This window comes from Panthera leo, chromosome D3 (genome assembly GCF_018350215.1).
Source record: "Panthera leo isolate Ple1 chromosome D3, P.leo_Ple1_pat1.1, whole genome shotgun sequence".
In the NCBI taxonomy this organism is placed as follows: domain Eukaryota; kingdom Metazoa; phylum Chordata; class Mammalia; order Carnivora; family Felidae; genus Panthera; species Panthera leo.
The window spans coordinates 77,459,659-77,478,547 of NC_056690.1; the positions used below are offsets into that span (position 1 = coordinate 77,459,659).

Consider the following 18,889-nt stretch of genomic DNA (forward strand, 5'->3'; position numbering starts at 1 on the left):
GAGAGACCAGTTTAAGTGTCCTCTGGGTGGACTGGTGTGGCCCCTGCTCATGACATGATGACAGACCCTCTTTTTCCTTCTGGGGTAAGACAGTACTGACGAAGGTTGGTGAATTCTTGGCACTGCTTTGAGGCAGGCTTTCCTGAGAAACTCTGATGGAAAGCATGCTGAGGCAACACCTTCTTACTTGAACACTCAAGAAAGACTGTGGAGCCGAGATCTATTCAGTGTGAGTCTGTGGGACGTAGGAGACCCCGGGCTCATTCGGAAACGTGTGTCGCGTTGTATCCCTCTGTAGGTTCTACAGGTTCAGGACTCTGAGGCTAGTAGCTACAAGCCTGAATGCTGGCTACGTGAGAAGGCCCTGTTCAAAAGATAAATCCTACCTACATCATTGAGGCACGGACTGATTTCCCTCCTTTTTTGGGGGGGGGGGCAGGGAGGGTTTGGTGAGGGGGAACTCTGCTTCTAGAACACAAAACAAAAACCAAAGCAAGCTGATCTTTAGACCCAGATGGCACTAATTTTACCCCATTAGAAATTGGAATCCTGCGAGTGTAAGTTCAGATAGCTGTCGTGGCTGTTACATGAATGATCATAAACACTCTAAGCAATTGTAAGAGGCTTTTTGAGTATCTGCATCTGCTGTAGACAGTCCACAAGCCTGGGTGGTATCGGTAAGAAGAGAGAGACCGGAGTAGGCTGTAGGGAGATTGAAATGACCCCCGAAACTCCCCAGCAAAAACCCAGACTCTTCCAAGTGTTCCAAGAATGCAGAAGGTACGAAAGGGAGGGAGAAGGCTTTGTTCTTGTCGCAGGGTCTTGTTAAAGGTGATTGGCTGGGGGTCTTGAATACCTGCCCCGGTGTCAGCCTTTTCACGCGTTTCTGGATAGACGTGAAAGTAAAATGTTCTTCCCCAGAAAGAGTGTGTTGCAGAGGACTCACGGGTTCCCTGGGGGAGGATAGGCAGCCAGGAATAATTTGGACTCAATACAGAAGGCTTTTTTTTTTTTTTTTTTTTTTTTTTAAGAATTTAAAAATGGCACAGGCTTTCAGAAGTTATTTGAAACTAAAAATGCATCGCTTAGAGCAGCCATAAAAGTTAATTCCCCTTTGTCTCTTTTCAAGTGTGTATTTCACTTCGGTTTTCTTCTTCCTGTATTAAGAAATGTTTCTGAATGAATATAACATCATATTGGAATATCTATAATGTGTTAAGATAGTCCACACGTGCTTTCTCTCAGTGGTAACGATTTGTGATAGATATTTCTTTTCTTTTTGTAACATAGTCTATGCATGGAACATTGAAAAGTATTGAAGGGCCTCCAAACTTGGGTATAAACTTGCCTTTGAGCATTAAGCCTGCAACTCAAAATTCAGCAAATCAAAACAAAGAGGATACCAGAGCCACGAACGGGAAAGAGAAATTGGAAAAGAAGTCTCCATCACCTGTGAAAAAATCCATGGAACCCAAGAAGGTGGCCAGTCCCGGGTGGACGTGTTGGGAGTGTGGCCGCTTGTTCACGCAGAGAGATGTTTACATTTCCCACGTGAGAAAGGAGCACGGGAAGGTAAGAGCGGAGGTCACCCCGTTAGTGCGAGGAAGGGCACGGGCCTGGCAGACCCCCATCACCTGGGAGCTCAGCTCTACCAGGAATTAACGAACCAGGAAGAAAGGAGGAGAGAAAGAAAGCGATGTTTTGAAAACGGTTAGGAGATCTTTGTTTTGTTTTGTTTTTTAATATTTATTTTTTGAGAGAGAGAGAGCAAGCCAAGGAGGGGCGGGGGGGCGGGGTGGGGAGGGAAATCCCAAGCACGCTCTGTGCTTTAAACGCAGAGCCCGATGTGGGGCTGGAACTCACGAACCATGAGATCATGAACGGGAGCCGAAACCAAGAGTCGGTTAACCAACGGGAGTGACCCAGATGCCCCCGTTAGGAGTGTTTGTATGACATAATGTGATTCTTTGCAGAGTTTGGTAGTGAGAAAAATGTACCTCATCCTTCCTTAAATTCTACAGGAGAGGCTTTATACCTCAAAATCAATAAAAAATCTGAGTTGCAATATTTATTTATTTTTTTAAACGTTTATTTATTTTTGAGACAGAGAGAGACAGAGCATGAACGGGGGAGGGTCAGAGAGAGGGAGACACAGGGTCTGAAGCAAGCTCCAGACTCTGAGCTGTCAGCACAGAGCCTGACGCAGGGCTCGAACTCACAGACCACGAGATCATGACCTGAGCCGAAGTCGGCCGCTTAACCGACTGAGCCACCCAGGCGCCCCTGAGTTGCAATATTTATATTCTGTTTAAAATAGTAAGTACATGTCTCCAACTACTAAGCATTTTTTAAACGCCCGTTGTTAGACCTAATAAATCTAGCAAGATTATTTTGTAATGTTTTTCTGGTGGTTTCTAAGTTGGATTGTTCTAGAAAGAGTGTGCATTGCACTTGGTTTTTGTGTAACTTAAATCTCTTACTCTGTAGTAGTTCTCCCTCAATTTTATTTTTTTAATGTGCTATTGATTTGTTTAAAAAATTGGACTATACATCCTTTATATGTCACCCCCGTTTCTGGATGTGGGTAATTGCTTCCTTTTGACGTTGTTTAATTTGCTTCTCTTTATCCCATAATTCTTAGAAATTTGATTAGACCCCGGTTGAATTTTTAGATAAGAATAGGTGCTGTATTCTTTTTGTATCAAATCCCAAGGCACCTAATGGGGGCTGGTTTCTCTTTGTAATACTATGATCCACCATTGGGTTCAGATACAGTATACTTTTAAAAAAATCATCTCCATTGCTTTAACTTAAGGCAATAAAACCAAATAGTTCTCCTTGGGGAGCCTGTGTAAAAAGTACATAGGAGTTGGTTGGTAATTAGTATATACTAGATCCTTGAAAAGTTTGTTAAATTAAGTGTTTTGACAATGACTTTGTCGTCTCATTTATACTGTTTTATTTGAGCAGCGCATGTGGTTGACGTGTTTTACCTCACTGCCGTCTCCAAATGGTACGAACTTGTCTCTGAGCATTGATCACACTGCAAAAAGATGTTATTTGGTCTGACTACACTTAATTCGGTGTCTCTTCATGGAAAAACTACTTACAGAATATATATGGCTTTAGTAACACGTTGCTTATATAATCATCTCAACTTGAGGGTCATAACAATATTCACTGCAAATACTGAGTAGTTCTTAAGGGGCAGTACTTGGTTAATCTACTGTATAAATACACTACCTGTAGTTACCTTTCCACGCCCATTGTGGTGATTCTAGGAAACGTCTTTTTTTCTTGGCATCCAAACCGGACTTTACAAATACCAAAACAGGAGCAGACCTCGATCTAAGGAGCCCAGAGCTTTCATTTCTTACACATCTGAGATCTTTGTAACCAACTTGGAACATTTCCAAATTTCTTCTTCTTTTTTCTGTTCTTTTTTTTTTAAACTACCTTTATTTTGCACATCCGACAGTCACTGGGTCTAGAATAAAAGATGAGGAGACAGCTCCGAGAAAGATGTGGTGGGATGATGAAATTTAACACTAACTCGAACTGTTTGCCGTAGGACAGGAGCATAAGACACCGCCCTGAGCTGGCCGTGCGTGCCGATGTGCCGGGCACGGCGTGGGTACCTTCCGTTAGAGGCAGCCGTTCGTCCGAGGAAGCGTTGGGCGTAGTAGGTTTTAGGATTAGCTTTGAGGAAGTTGAGAGCCTGCCTCTTGGAATGCGGCACTTGAGATCAGATCCCATTTTCAGTGCCGCTCACACGCCTGGAGAGACCTGCGAGGAGGTGGGGAAGGGAAAGGAACGACATGTCTTCACAAAGCGGTGAAACGTACAGAGTGCGGACCGTGTGTCAGCAATCTGTACCCGACTTCCGCCATTCTGAACCAGACCAGATCCCTGCACCTCCCGACAGCCCGCCTACAGGCTTCTCGTCTCTGTTCCCGTTCTTCTTGCCTCCTGTCCGAACCCTTGCGTCACCTCTCCCCATTTAAACTGCAAGCCTCCGATCCCCTGCCCTCTGTCTTTTCTGTCTCTTCCCTTCTGATGGTCAAGCAGGCTCCTTTCTGGCTGCCCTTTTCCACTCCTGGTTCCTCCTCCTCGGCCACCTTTGGGGTTCAGGTCCACCTTGTCACAAAACCCACCTCCTTAACTGTCGAGGCAGCTCGACATTTGTCAGTCTTTTCCTCATTTGGCAGCGCCCCCCCCCCCCCCCCCCGTAATTCACACAATTGGCAGGGCTTTTTAAAAGCATTTTCTACCCTAAGTGTTGAACACTGCTCTCCCTCCTGGGTTTTCTCCCGGTTGCTAGAACACCCATCGGGTTTCTGTTCTGGAAACATTCCACTGTCTCTGGGAGATTTCAGTTAGTCTCGTGGCTTCACTTCTCATATATGTGTGCATAGCTTCCAAATCTCCATCTCCAGCCGTGGTTCCTTGCTGCATTCCAGTCCCCAAATCCAGCCGCTTATCGAATGTTTCAGCCTCTTGGATAATTCCCAGCAACTCTTAGCCTGTCCAGCTTGGAACCCAAGCTGCTTCCAGCACTCCCCCCCCCCCCGCCCCCCAACCTTTGCCACCAGAAGCTTGGTGTCTGACCTGACTTGGTGGTTCCTTCCTTCTCCCTGGCCGCCTCCCTCAGCCATCCATGCGTTTCATCCCTTCCGGTCCACCCGTTTATCTTTGTTCAGGCCACCCTCATTGTTGCCTGATGATTATTCTCACTGTGGCCAGAGAGGGCTTTCCGATCGTGCAGTGTCGCGTCCCCACTGCCCTCAGTCGTCCGGTGGCTCCCTCGTGTCCTCTGATGCGCCTTCCTCCGGCCGCGTCTCACATGGGGCACGTTAGACAAGCGTGGCTGCCCCCCTGGCTTGAAACACTGTTTGCCCATTCGTCTCTGGGGCTTTTTGGTGGTGGTCTTAACTTGAAGGAGTGCACCCTTCTGGTGGCAAACTTCTCTTAGTCCTTTGGGTCTCAGCTTCAGACCTCACCCCGTCTGGAAAGCCTTCCTTGCTCCCTTCTTCCTGCAGGTTTCTGTGGCAGCCTGAGCTTCCCTTACCGTATCTCTTACCACTCTGCGAAGGCTGCCTCTTACGTCTGCTCACAGTAGATGCTTTATGCTTCTTCCTCTCTTCAGTTCCCGTCCAAAAAGTCTTTGGGGGCTTCTGTTCCTAGCTCATAGGCAGCCAATAAATATTTCTCGAATAAATGGATCAAGTACGAGTAACTGACTTGAAGGACACCTAACCTCTTAAGACTTAACTTCCTCTTCTTTAAAATGGGAGTATTGCATACTTTAGTGACCTCAGAGGGTCCTGTCTTATAGATATCTAGTGAAAACTGCACGTGAGGCGAAAAACAGCCTCCAATCCTTCTGGACTTAAGGTGAGATATAAACATGAAGTTATAAGGGATTTGACAATTGTGTCTGGCCAACTGTCCCGGGAGAGCATACTATTTTACTTCAATCAGGCGAGAAGTTATTGGAAAGATCTGATTTTACTGGATCCCCCAGTGAAATATCACGTTATGACACCAGGTACATGTTCTGAACCAGTGAACCGTGAAGGAATACTTGACGTTAATACTGTAATCATGCCTTTAAAAATAAATATATGCGTGGATAGAGTCCTTTTGAGAATAACATAAACACATTCTGCCAACCACAATACAGCAATTTGCTGGAATTTTATTGCTATTAGTACGATGATTATTTTGGAGAGAAGATTTTGAGTTAGGAGTAAGCCCGTGTGGCAGAGATTAAAAATTTATGCCAAGATAATTCACTGCTTCCTCTTTTAAGATGGCCTTTTTTGGTTTCAATAATTGTTTCCTTTTTTTTTCTCCTCTTCTCAATTCCCATCCAAAAAATTTTTACTAAAAAATATTTTGTACGGAGTTCCATGCCAAAACAAAGAAATTCAGTAGCTTTGTCTTCAAGATTCAAAAACATGTTTCCAGCTGTACTGGTTAGTTAGTAGGTAGTTTATTTCTTTAAAATATATATATATATATATATATATAAAACTAATATTAACCCAGTATCCACTTTTTGTGCTTTTTTTAATGTATTTTTTAGTAAGTTGTTATAATCTGATATGAAGTCAAATAATTAAAAAAAGAAAACTTGGGGCAGAGAGTCCATTAAAAACTTAGATGTAAGAATTTAAAAACAATTTGCCAGATCTTTATTTTAGTTATTTAAAAACGAATAGTTAAAGCAGCCACATTTAGAAATGACTGTTAACAGAAATTCCATACAGAGGAACTGGTATAAAATTAATCACTTTCTAAAGTTGATGTTAGTGTCTTGCTATGGGCAGGTTTTAGCTGTCCTTTTAAATCATAAGCTCTTTGAGGACAAGTTCTAAATCGGTTTATTATTGTAGATTCTGTGGTTTGTGATGCTGTGCCTTGCGTGTTGTCTTTGGAGTTACCCGATTAGAGAAGTTCTCAGATCATCGCCTGCCCATTTGGAAAGGGCTTTTGTGTTAGTCAAGTCTAGGCTTGAGCTTTAAATAGTTTTTGACCACAGAAAGCCCTTCATCTTTCCTATGTCCGTACTCTCAAATACAAAAACAGGAAAATGAGACGTATTATTAACCTGATGATCTCATCTCAGCGTTGAGCCCTTTCCCAGATAAATGTACAAATACACAGAATTTTATGTACAACTGTAGAGGCTCAGCTACTTACATTCTTTCTTGGTCACTTTTAGGGGGCTTCTAGGAACCTCAAATTAGGATCCCCTCAATGAGGTAACAGCCAGCAACATTCTCACAGACCATGCATTCTGCACTCATGTAACCTGACAGTAAATAAAAAAGTAAAAGGTGTCTGTACGTGTTCAAATCTTGAAAACTACAAAGTGATCTGTGATAATCGTAGCCATTTTCTCATTTGCTGCCAGGTACCCCTGTATGTTGAGGAATCATTATGGAACTTTTTAAATAGAGCATAAACAGAGGAGCATTTACTGAATGATGGAACTCGGATGCCATTGAAATTTACCTTCCAAGACTCTTTGAGATTCTTTGAAGGTGTAGATGTGGTCCAGTTTCAGTTCTGTGTCTAGAATTGGGAGGAGGAGCTAAGTTACTGTCATTCTTTAATTTTTGTTCAAATTATTTTAGATTTGGCCATTGGGAGCTCCCATAAGTTGGCTCCTGTGGCGTTTCTACACACCCCCCATTTTTGAGGCTTCCTTACTTTCTTCCTTCCACGTATTTGTGAACCATCTTGTGATTTCCCCACTCCAGCCCTGCAGCCAACCATTTATTTCTCCAAGGAGACTGGTTTCTTTTATTGAGAATGAGAAGCATAGATTTTCAAGAGACTGCCTATATGTATTTGATCACTTAGCATGGGAAACTATAATTGGGAAAACGGTATAGGTGGAAAAAAGCAGGAACCTTCAGAGTGACTTCTCACTTACTGAGTGTGAGCTAATAATGTATTTGGCAGTTCATGGATTCTTATCAGATGCTCTTGGAATTACAGCAAGCCACAGCTTGTAAAATATATCCAGTTGTTGGAGGGAATATTGAAGACATTTTCTAGAATATGAAGGAAAAGGGCAGTACAGACCAGCCCATTGTTTTCTGGAAGATTCTGTTTACAGTTGACCAAGAGAAGGCAAAAATACTTTGTCCTATTTTGCTTCTTTAGGGAAAATGGAACTAGTGTCATTGAGGGAGAAGTGGATGCCCAGGAGAGAGAGCAAGGCCCTCGCTAGTGTAAATAAATGCACTTTTCCCCCTTTACGTGGAGCTGAAGGAACTTGCAGGCGGTAATATAGATATATACATTTTAATCATGGAAAATGGGGTGTGCTTGTGTAAAAGGAGAAAGTTGGGCTGATTCTGAAAAATTGCAGGCAGATAAGTTCATCCTGCCTTACCGAACCCAAGCATTTCAGAGACCACATTGTCGAGTAGCTGGGTTCTGAGCACCAGGAAAAGGAATTTGACAAAGACTAAGGACAGGTGATTCCAGGTAAATCTTATTTCCTTTTGTTCCCAGGGTACTTGGTGGTAGGTAAACTAATGCCAGAGAGAGGCTAACTGGGTTTCAGTGCAGCTTTTGAGAGTCTCTCGCTTACTACTGTTTTGTGTAAAATAGCACAAAAGGGCCAGGATGAACTATTGAATTTATAGCTGACTCTAGGCTCACTGCTGTGTTGGGAGAAAGCTCCATTTTTGGATCAGATTTTACCCGGCATTCCGATCAGTGACTTTGACTGTAGCGCAAGAATCTGGGAGGGATTTTGCCAGGTAAATCTTTTTTTTTTTTTTTGAAGTTTTATTTATTTATAGATAAGTAAAAAGAGAGGCAACGCACGTGGGGGAAGGGCAGAGAGACAGACTCCCAAGCAGGCTCTGCACAGCTAGCACAGAGCCCGACGTGGGGCTTGAACCCACGAAGCCACAGGAATATGACCTGAGCTGAAGAGGTCAGACCAAGAGTCAGACGCTTAACCGACTGAGTCACCCAGGAGCCCCACAAGGTGCATCTTAATAAGTAAATGTTTATTTAGGTTTAAACAATCCAAATACTATGTGGCACAAGAGGGAGGGTTTAACTGCCATAGATGAGCAGTCATTCTTTGACTATCTTAGTACAGTCCACCCCTCTTTGCAGCTGCAGAGATAAAGCATTCATCTCAAGGCAGCGAATGCCCTTTGATTTGGCACCAGATTCTGGTTAGTCGTTCTCAACACTTGAGTGTGCCTCACAATCACCTGGAGGGCTTGGTCAAAGGCTGATTGCTGGGCTGCACCCCCAGCAAGTTTCTGACTCAGTAGGTTTGGGATGGAACCCGATAATTTGTATTTCTTACAAGTCTGCCCTTTGAGAACCCCTGGTTTACCCTGTGTGGCAGTAAAATCCCGTAAAGCCCATTGATTTATACAATAGAAATGTATTTTTTGCACACGCAGAGCTTGCTGTGGGTTCAGGCACTTCCGTGGGGCAGCTGTCCTTCCACCGATGACTCCGTGATCGAGGGAGTTTCTTTCAGCATAGGTGTCACTGCAAGGGGTTGAGGGGGAAGGCTGGAGTATCTCATCTGGTCTTTACACACCCTTATTCTGGGTGTGACGCACATCACATCAGTGGCCACGATGAGTCGCGTGACCAGACCCACTTGTAGCAGACTGAGGAGTGTGTTCTCCTGTGTGCCCTGGAGGAGAGGGAATGACCCAGTAATGTTCATCACACCTGTACAGTGTCTGATGAACGAGGTGGTGTCCTGGGGTGTGTTTATCGCACCCACTTAACGTGGGTATTGACCTTGGTTCACAGAATGGAAGTCAAATCAAAAATGCAGAGAAGGAACTAGGAGATTGGGCACTCTGATTTTGAAGATGAATGACAAGTGGGCAACTAATTTCGACGTGGGAAACTTACTAGCTGTTCCATAAGGGACAGGAAATGAAGAAAAATAAAACGTGTTTAAGAAAGATTAATGTTATTTGCACAATGTGACTCAAATAAAAATATGTTATTCCAAATTTTGTTTTTGGCCAGAAGAGATTTTTATTTTATTTTTTTCAGATTCTCGGGAAGATTTGCTTTTAGGTGTGAAATGTTTCTATCTGGTCGATGTCTGTTGCAGCCATTTTGGAAGGCATTTTCTGTAAACTCACTGGAGGTGTTTCTTCAGACAGGGTTGAAGGCTGCAAATACTTTATTGGTATATGCCTAGTTATATAGTCTAAAGAAAAATCTGGCCTTCTCTATTAACTTCTTTTTTCTATTTTTTATTTTTATTTATTTTGAGAGCGAGCGCGCGCGCACAAGTGGATGACGGGCAGAGAGAGAGGGCGACAGAATCCCAAGCAGGCTCTGCACCGTGAGCACAGAGCCGATGTGAGGCTTGAACTCACGAACCTGTGAGATCATGACCTGAGCCAAAATCAAGAGCCCGAGGCTTAACCGACTGAGCCCCCCAGGCGCCCCTGTGTTAATTTCTTGTATTGTCACGGTATGCGTGTTTTCTGATTACACTGTGTGACCGGGCATGTTGTTATACATTCCGTTGGATGTTAAGTGTAGAACCCCAAATCGAGGGTTGTACAATAAAATTAGTAGCACACAGTAGGCGGCAGATGTGTAAATGTCTTAAGTCCCAGTAACTAGACCACTGGGCTTGCCTCTGAAAGTCTGTTAGGATTTAGAGCTCCCCCAGAGCCGGAGCTGCTGGGGGTCCTGGCGGGGCGTCCCTGACAGGACCAGTTGCCCTGTGATCCGAGCCCAGGAGACGAGACCCACCAGCAGATGACGGAGCTTTAGGGCAGATGCCCACGCAGCCGCCGCGGTGATCTCGGGGGAGTACGAGTCTGTCTGTCCGTCCTGGGTGGGCCTCCCTGTGTGTGGAAGGCGGAGTCCGCGAAGCCCTTGGCCACCTCGCCTCGGCCTGCTCCATACCCACCCCCTCGTGTGGTTCCGGCCACACACCGTTTCCTTCCTCGCCTCTGCCTCCTGGTTCTCGCTGCCGGGAAACCTCTCCTTGCCGCATTGCCTGGTTAGCTCCTGTTCGGATGCGGCAGAAGTGGCCTGCGCCCGCCGTCCCTCCTTCCCCTGTGTTCCAGGCACCTGGGACCGCCGCGGGCATAATACCTTCGGGGGATTCCTCTGTTTTTTCCGCCTTCAACACACGGCAGTGTCCTCAAGGGCGGGGAAAATTCCGGCGAGTGAAAGTAGGAGCCCGGTTGGTATCGTGGACAGACTGAAAGTGCGCCGCAGCCTCCCGTGGCCGGTCGTTTCGGCCTTCGGCGTGGCCGGTTACCCTCACTCCCTTTGACGACCAGAGATTGCACCTTTCGTTTTGCGGTGCCGCCTGGCGGATGGAAGCCTCTGGCCGGAGTGACCGGCCCAAAGGGAATGGGTGGGTGTGGGCTCACTAAATAGGTGTTGGAAAATCACTTAAAGCACGGGCGCTGCGGGTACCAGACTGCGTCTTTGCACCTCAAGTGCGGCCCGTGCGGTGCTCTTCTAAGAGTCCCGGCAAGGCGTGCGAACGGCGACCGGTCAAAGCTGGGTGCTGGCCGGCACCACGGTGACTCAGATGTTTACGGACACTCGGGCGTTTGTGGTGCATTGCCCACCAGGGCTGCTGTTATTTTGGAGTCTGAACAAGACACTTCCTCCTCGGGCTTTTCCTGTTTATCTCTCGAGGCGCGGGAGGTACAGGCTCCCTTGGTGTTGGGCTGGTGCTGTTACCAGACAGGAGACGTAATGATGCTTGGGCCCGTCTTCCCTGGGTGAATGTTACCAGGCCTTGCTGGCTCAAGAACGTTTCTTCTGAGGAACATCGCCTGCAGCCAGGGACTTAACTTCCCTTGTCTGCCACAGAGGAGCAGTTTTCATTCTGTCTGCTTCTACTGCCCCAAACTGATGTGCCCCCCCAAACCCCTCTTCCTGTTATCTGTCAAAGCTCAGTCCCTTCTTGGGGAAGGAGAGTCGCTTCTTTTGTGACTTGAGGTGCCCAGATCTGCCCTGGGGTCAGGTCTCTTTATCGGATCAGTGCTGACCATGGCCGTTAGGCTCTAGAATATTGGTACAGTGTTGTGGTTCCGCTAAATTATGTGGGGAGACTTTTGTGTACCTGTCCAGAAATGCAACATCATCTTGTAATTTTCTTCAGGAAAATACATCCCTAAATCCAACTGGCAGACCAGGTTTTTGGATTTTTTTTTTAAAGAATTAAGCATATGATTCTGTCTATAAGCCGATACCACCTCGGATCCCAGAGCCACCAGGAAATAATTTCACGTGCCATCAGTGGGGGTGGCAGGGGAAACAAAAAGCCGTTCCAGCCATAATTGACTTGATGAGGAATTGTACAATAGCCCTGGAAGGTATATGAGGGCTCACGAATTCCCACTCATTTCAGTTTGTAGGCAACGCTTCAGACCCGAAAGGATCGCGGGACATTTTTCGGACTTTAACCCTTGTGCCAAGGACTGGGATCTAGGAGTCCGACCCTGTACCTCGAGGTCAGGGTGTGGGGTTTCCAGGTTACAAGTGAGAACCGGCTTTTGTTTGGCAGGAGCACCGGAGCTCAGGGCAGGACTGGAGCGAAGGGGAAGAGACTAATTCTTTCATTCACGAATTCGGCAAATGCACGTTACTGCCCAGTGTGCGTGGCCCACACTACTGCAGATAAGAACTGGGGAGGGCCGTCAGGGAAGAGAGAGGGAGCCCAGGGTCCTTTTACCTTCATAGCCACTCAGAGCCTAGCAGTTGCAAAGCTGGGACCGGCAGCACTGGGACACACAGAAGAGATTTCCAGCAGCTGCCTGATGGTCTATCCTCCCCCCGTGGCTCAGGGCGGCCTCCTGGGGCTCTGTGGTGTCTCACGTTCTCATACCTTGAGGCTTCGCAGCGGATTGTCCCTACCGGTGGGGCCTCATCAATACAGTTTAATCAGACATCTGGGGAGATCAATATATGATGTAGGACTGGAACCAGGGAGAAAATAACCTGTCATCAGGCAGTTTTAATGGTAGCTTTGTTGATCTCTGTGCTCGCTTGCTTACTGTTTCAACTTGTTTCCAGATTTCTGACGGATCATCTGATAAAAAACAGCGATTATCTTGAAAAGGAATGCCTGGTTCCTTTTGTCTTTTGATTTGTGGAAATAAATAATCCTAGAAGGATTTTACAGAAGTCTTCAGACAGTATAATTTACATTCTTTATGCTGTAGTAATATCCGTAGTGTCGTAAAATAGTGATTGTGGGGGGAAAAGATTTTTCACAGTGACCTTTTATCTATTTAAATTGCTCTAAGAAAAATGTTTATTTATTTTGAGTGCGAAGGAGAGGCAGAGAGAGAAAGAAAGAATCCCGAACAGGCTCCACGCTGTCAGCGAGAGCCTGACGCGGGGCTCGATCTCATAAACTGTGAGTCATGACCTGAACCGAAATCAACAGTCGGATGCTTAACCGTCTGGGCCACCCAGGTGCCCCTAGATGGCTCTTTAATTAAAAAGGACAAAAAGGCTGTACTAAAAATTACATTCTACATATTCTTTCCCGTGATCCCCCCTTGAGGACTGGATTCTCTGAGAAGAGAAATAACAGAGGGATAATGTGTCACCCATCCATAAGCATGCATTTTAGGACCCGAAGAGGCTTAGAAGATGGGACAAAAGACCCTTTTAAGTAGAAGAAGGGGAGCGAAGCCGGACCAGACCCCGGAGAAACTGGCCGCAAAGATTTTTTTTTTTCATACTCGGGTCTTTGATCCCCGAACATCTTCGGGGGTCGGTGAAATGTGGCAGTGAACAGCTGACAGCACCTGTCAGTGCTGTTTTTCTCAGTGTGACAGAGAGTAAGGATTTCTTGCGTGAGGACCTTTAAGGACGTGGGTGTAGGAGGATGGGAGCCCGAGTCCAGTGAAAGGGAAGAGGCACGGGGTCCGTTTCGGGTCTGTAAGCAGAGCTCTGCGGGGTGTCGCCACCAGCCAGCGGAGGCAGATAAGGACGTCCGAGGCTGACGCGTGCCCGTGGTCACCCCGCGACACCCCAGCAGTTGCCACGGCGGTGGCGGCCTTGGCGCAGGATCGGCCTTTTGTTCAGCGCTCCCTTTCCCGCTGCCTGAGCACCTGACATGGCTCCGGGCACAGAAACCGCGGTGGGGACACGTTCCTCGTCTGCTCCGGGTTTGGCCTTTCCTTCATCGGCCTTGATTACAGTTCTGTGTCTTACTTTTTCAGTCGTACAACGTCCTCAGCAAACCGGTTCGTCTCAGGACGAGAAAGTTAGAAGACCGGCTTTGTTTGTTGTCGTTTTAAGCAAACATGGCAACTAGCACGTACTTGTCCTTGGGAAACACTACTCATTTCAAAGCTGTAACCTCAATCATCGAGACGCGGTTCCGTGATACTGGTGGCTCTCGGGACGTGTTCCCAGCACGTCCTGTGAAAAACAAACCCTTCTCCTTACTTTGTAGTTACGACTTGTTTTTTTTTTCCAGATTGAGTACCTGCTGTGTTAAATAGGTTTGGTTCTCAGTTATTGACTTGCCTCTGTTTTCTTTAAGCGTGTGAGACAGGGGGCTAAATCAGGGTTGGCAAACTGGGGTTCACAGGCTGGCCACCTGTTTTTGTAAATAATTTATTAAAACACAGCCACACCCACTCATTAATGTACCATCGTGGCTGCGTTTGAACTCCAAAGTACAGTTCACTAGCTGCGACAGACTTTACGGCCTGCGAAGCTTAAAATATTTACTGTCTGGCCCTTTACAGAAAGTCTGCCAACCTCTGGTCTAAATTTGTACTCTGTGTTTAAATATTTCCCCAAAGCCACTCCATTCCAATTTGTAGAAACTTGGATGGTTTAGTAGTCAGAAATTGTTTTTCTTGATATTTTCAGACATACGTAGTCTGAGTTTCCTACGCTGTGCTCATCTAACTACCCATTTATTTGTATTTTCTTTCATGTAGTGAGACCAGAGGATCTCCCTTGTGTCCTAGATATGAAATTCTCAGTAAGGACTTATAGAATTTATGACCCACAGTATTCCACACTTCGGGGGAAGGCTACTTGCCTGTGTAAAAGACCATTTTCTAGGAGAGCATGGGGGTGGCTTGGGTAAGCGGGTTTGCTTCTTACGACTTACCCTCTATAAGTGTGGGTGATATTCATGCAAACAGAATGGGAGCGCCCAGTTTTGTGGGTACATACAATATCCGGAGCTAACATGAACAGATGAAGAAAATACATACGAAACACGATTATTTACTTTTTTTAATATATCCTCATGAAAAGTTTTGAGACTTCTCTGAGTGAAGATTATACCTTTATTTATTTAATACATATGCTGATGATGTTACATGTTTCTTTAGTGAATTTCTTTTTTTTAAAAGCAACTGTAGGGGCACCTGGGTGGCTCAGTCAGTTAAGCGTCTGACTCTTGATCTCAGCTCGGGTCTCGATCTCATGGTCGTGAATTTGAGCCCCGCTTTGGGCTCTGCGCTGAGTGTGGAGCCTACTTTACAAAAAAAGAAAGAAAAGGGGCAACTTTATTGGGTTATAACTTATATGTAATCTTAGTACCTTTCTATTCTGTAGAACAGCTAACTTATTTTATAGGAGACCTATTCGACTATAGATTTTTTTTTTAACCTGTTCAGGTTACAGTCTTTCCTGTTTATTTCTCATTTCCGAGTCTTTGGTTTGTCTGGGCACTTGGCACATTACAGGAGTAATGTCAATTCTGAAACTGTTTAGAACAAGTCATTCCTACTTTGAGGATGTTAACTTTTAATCATATTTGTTCTTCTGTGTATACCACTTTTTAATTCTACAAACATTTACCAAGTTGCACAACATTTGCTATGGTCGAGAACAAATGATATAATTCTTGCCCTGGAGATGCTTCCAGTTGGGTAGAAAAAGAAAGCAAAAATATTTTAATTTTTTAATGTTTATTTTTGAGAGCATGAGCAGGGAAAGGGCAGAGAGGGAGACACAGAATCCGAAGCAGGCTCCAGGCTCTGAGCTGTCCGCACAGAGCCCAACACGGGGCTCGAACCCACAGCCCATGGGATCATGACCTGAGCTCAAGTTGGACGCTTAGCCGACGGAGCCACCCAGGCGCCCCAAATGCATAAATATTTTAAACGCTGCAGCTAGTATGGGTCTTAGAGGAATCACAAGGTGGTATGTAATTAAAACTAAGTGAAGGGTGCTTCCGGTTCCGATTTCGGCGCAGTGCTTGTCCAGGCTCTGTGAGTAGGGGAAGAGAGAGAAGGTACGGCCCAGCCTTGAAAGAGGTCGGAGGAGGACAGAGCGGAGTTAAAAATTAAAGTTGCATGTGATACGTGGAAGAGAAGAAGGAGGAGCACCTAAGGCCCAAGGAAGCAGCGATGTGAGCATCACCGTGTCTTGGGGGGAATGGCAGGGTTTGCGAATGCCAGGGAAGGCTTCACAGCAGAAACACTACCTAAGTAGGTTTTTGGAGGATGCACGGGGGGAATTCACCCAGTGTACGAGCAGCAAAGCAGAGTGTGGGTGTGCACAAAGCAGCGTGACCTTCTAAGTGACCGCCAGCTAGTAGTGGAGGGAGGGGGTTGGTGAGGTAGGCAAGTCCAAAGACCTTAGCCCTTGAAGGTGTCGAGAACCCCAGATGGGTTTTAGGCAGGGAAGCGACATGTGGAAGCATGTGTCTCCAGTGGTTTGCTCTGGTAGCTGTGTGGGATGTGGGCGAGGGAAGGAGAGGCTTGTGGCTGGAGAGGTCAGGAAGTCCACCAGGGGGCCGAGAGGTGAGCTGGCCGAGGGGGCCAAAGGGCTTGAATGGGCCTCCGGGAGAGGGAAGGCTATTTCTGAAGGGCAAGGGGCGTGGCGGGGAACGTGTCACTGTCTTCAGAAGATGTGAATTTGGGTGGCTTTGCAACATTTATGATGTCCTAGGAGACGTGGTCAGAATGGTGGGTTGAGGGTTGGATTGTGGATGGACCGTCTTAAAGGCCAAGAAGTTTGGGTTTTGTGTTACACGTAAGGAGAGACAGGCAGTGAAAACCCCTTTACCTCTGAACGTGCATACTGTGCCCTCTCCTGTTACAGAAGGTGATTTGGGTCCCCGGAAGGCCCATCCCTCTGTCTGTGCGCTCCATCCAGCCCCCTTTCTGGCCCCTGGAGGACGTCACAAGCACACGTGTCTGCTCCTGCCTGCGTCTTCAGCTTTTCCTGGATTGTTCTCAGAATCCTAAAGCTTGCCATGGGGCCTCTTGTCCTGACAGAACAGCCTTCCTGACCCACTTGCCTACTGCCTTTTTTCCTCTGTTTCCCTTTATGGCAAACGTCCCCGAGGTCACTTTCCATCGCTGTGTTCTCCATGCCACTCCATGTTTCCACTCCCCAGAAACCGCGTGGCCAGGGACCTGCACCCGGGGTCTTGGCTTTATCAGTGATGTCACTTGACCTGTCTGAAGCGGTTGTCTGCTAGGTTCTCCTGGAAATGCTTTCTTTACTAGGCCTCTTGGTTCTCCTCCTTCCTGCTTCATTGATAGCTCTTCTCGGTCTTTTCTTCTCCTTCCAGACTAGAAATGTTGATGTGCCCTTTATTCTCAGAAACTTCTCATCCAGGCCTGGGACTTTCTTTCTTTCTTTCTTTAAAAAATTTTTTTAAACGTTTATTTATTTTTGAGACAGAGAGAGACAGAGCATGAACGGGGGAGGGTCAGAGAGAGAGAGGGAGACACAGAATCCGAAGCAGGCTCCGGGCTCCGAGCCATCAGTACAGAGCCCGATGTGGAGCTCAGACTCACGAACCGTGAAATCATGACCTGGGCCGAAGTCAGACACTTAACCAACTGAGCCACCCAGGTGCCCCTAAGTCCTGGGACTTTAAATGCCATCCGAACCTACCGACTCGCAGAATTGTATCTTTGGCCTGGACCTCTCCTCTGAGTTGCACACTTGAATCTAACCACTTAGTATCTCTACTTAGATCTCCAGTGGGCTTCTCGAATGTAATGTATTCAAAATATAATTCTTGATTCCTCTCCTCAAACCTGCTTCTCTCCTACTTTGCCATTCAGAAACTGGTAAAACTGTTCTACCAAGTGCCCTGCCAACGAATTTCGAGTGATACGAACCCCTTCTTTTCTCTCCTTTGCCACCCACATTCAGCCCATCCACAGATCCACCTTTGAGATACATGCCAAATCCAGTCATTTGTCATCACCTTTACTTTCCAAACCCATGACACTTAAGTCTGTCGCCTCCACACTGGTTCTTTGCTTCTACACTTGGCAGCCAGAGTGACCTTGATCATATTATTCCTCTGCTCGAACCCATTAGTGTCTTCCCATCAGGCATCATGGATGACCCATTGGTGTCTTCTGGTCACGTGTCATGCATGACACAAAGTCCCCATGGTGGCCCACAAGGGCTGTGGCCTTGATCTGACCTCCTCACCTGCCATTCTTCTCCTGACTTCACTCCATAGAAAACCGTAGAAAGGATATGATGGGGCAGTTCACTGTAAATGGCTCAGAAACATATGGATAGATGTCCAGCATCCCTAGGCATTGAGGAAAAATAAAATAAAGTGCGGTTATAATATTCTACCTACCACTTTGGCAAAGTTGAATGGTGATCTGTAAGGCCTTTGGTGAGTGAGCCCTGACTGACACCGATGAGGTCCTTTTTGAGGACAGTTTGGCAAGAAGTGTCAAAGGGCCTTGACATTTTTCACAACTTCTAAACTAGAAAGACTTTTCAGAAGTTCATACCACCGAAATAATTGGTTGACTACAGACACTTAAAAAACATTTTTTTTAATGTTTATTTTGAGACAGAGTGCGAGCGGGGAAGGGGCAGAGAGGGGGAGACACAGAATCCGAAGCAGATTCCAGGTTCGGAGCTGTGAGCACAGAGCCCGACGCAGGGCTTGAACTCATGGGCTGTGAGATCATAACCTGAGCTGAAGTTGGACGCTTAACTGACTGAGCCACCCAGGCACCCCTGACTACGGAAGTTTTTTTCTGCAGTTACTGGAGATTTGAAACAACCTAAATCATTAATGAGAGATAGTTAAATACATTATGGCCCATTTATACAATAGAATACTGTGTTGTGTTAAGAAGACTGTAGAGAGATCAAAACGTGTAGCTGTATATGAAAATAAATCAAGTTGCAAATCAAGATGTATAGTATAGACTCATTCTTACAAGTACACGTGAACGTGCATCCAGAAGAGAAATGGGAAGGCTATGTATAGCTTAGAAATTGACACTGGTTATTGTAGTTGGTGAGATTAGAGGCGGTCTTTTCTCTCTTTTATTTTGTAGCAAGTGTTTGTTATTTTTTAGAACCGGAAACAGTAAGAGAAGGAAAATGAAGGCTGTGGTACCGAGATGCACTG

The 18,889-nt window shown here is 46.1% G+C and overlaps 1 protein-coding gene across 1 annotated transcript in view; it reads left to right on the forward strand.

The window, feature by feature from the left end:
- Positions 1–18,889, forward strand: part of ZNF532 (zinc finger protein 532) — a 109,939-nt gene that overhangs the window by 78,072 nt on the left and 12,978 nt on the right. Inside the window, 1 exon segment of the mRNA XM_042910029.1 lies at positions 1,291–1,572. Within this exon segment, the coding sequence (XP_042765963.1) occupies positions 1,291–1,572 (282 nt within the window).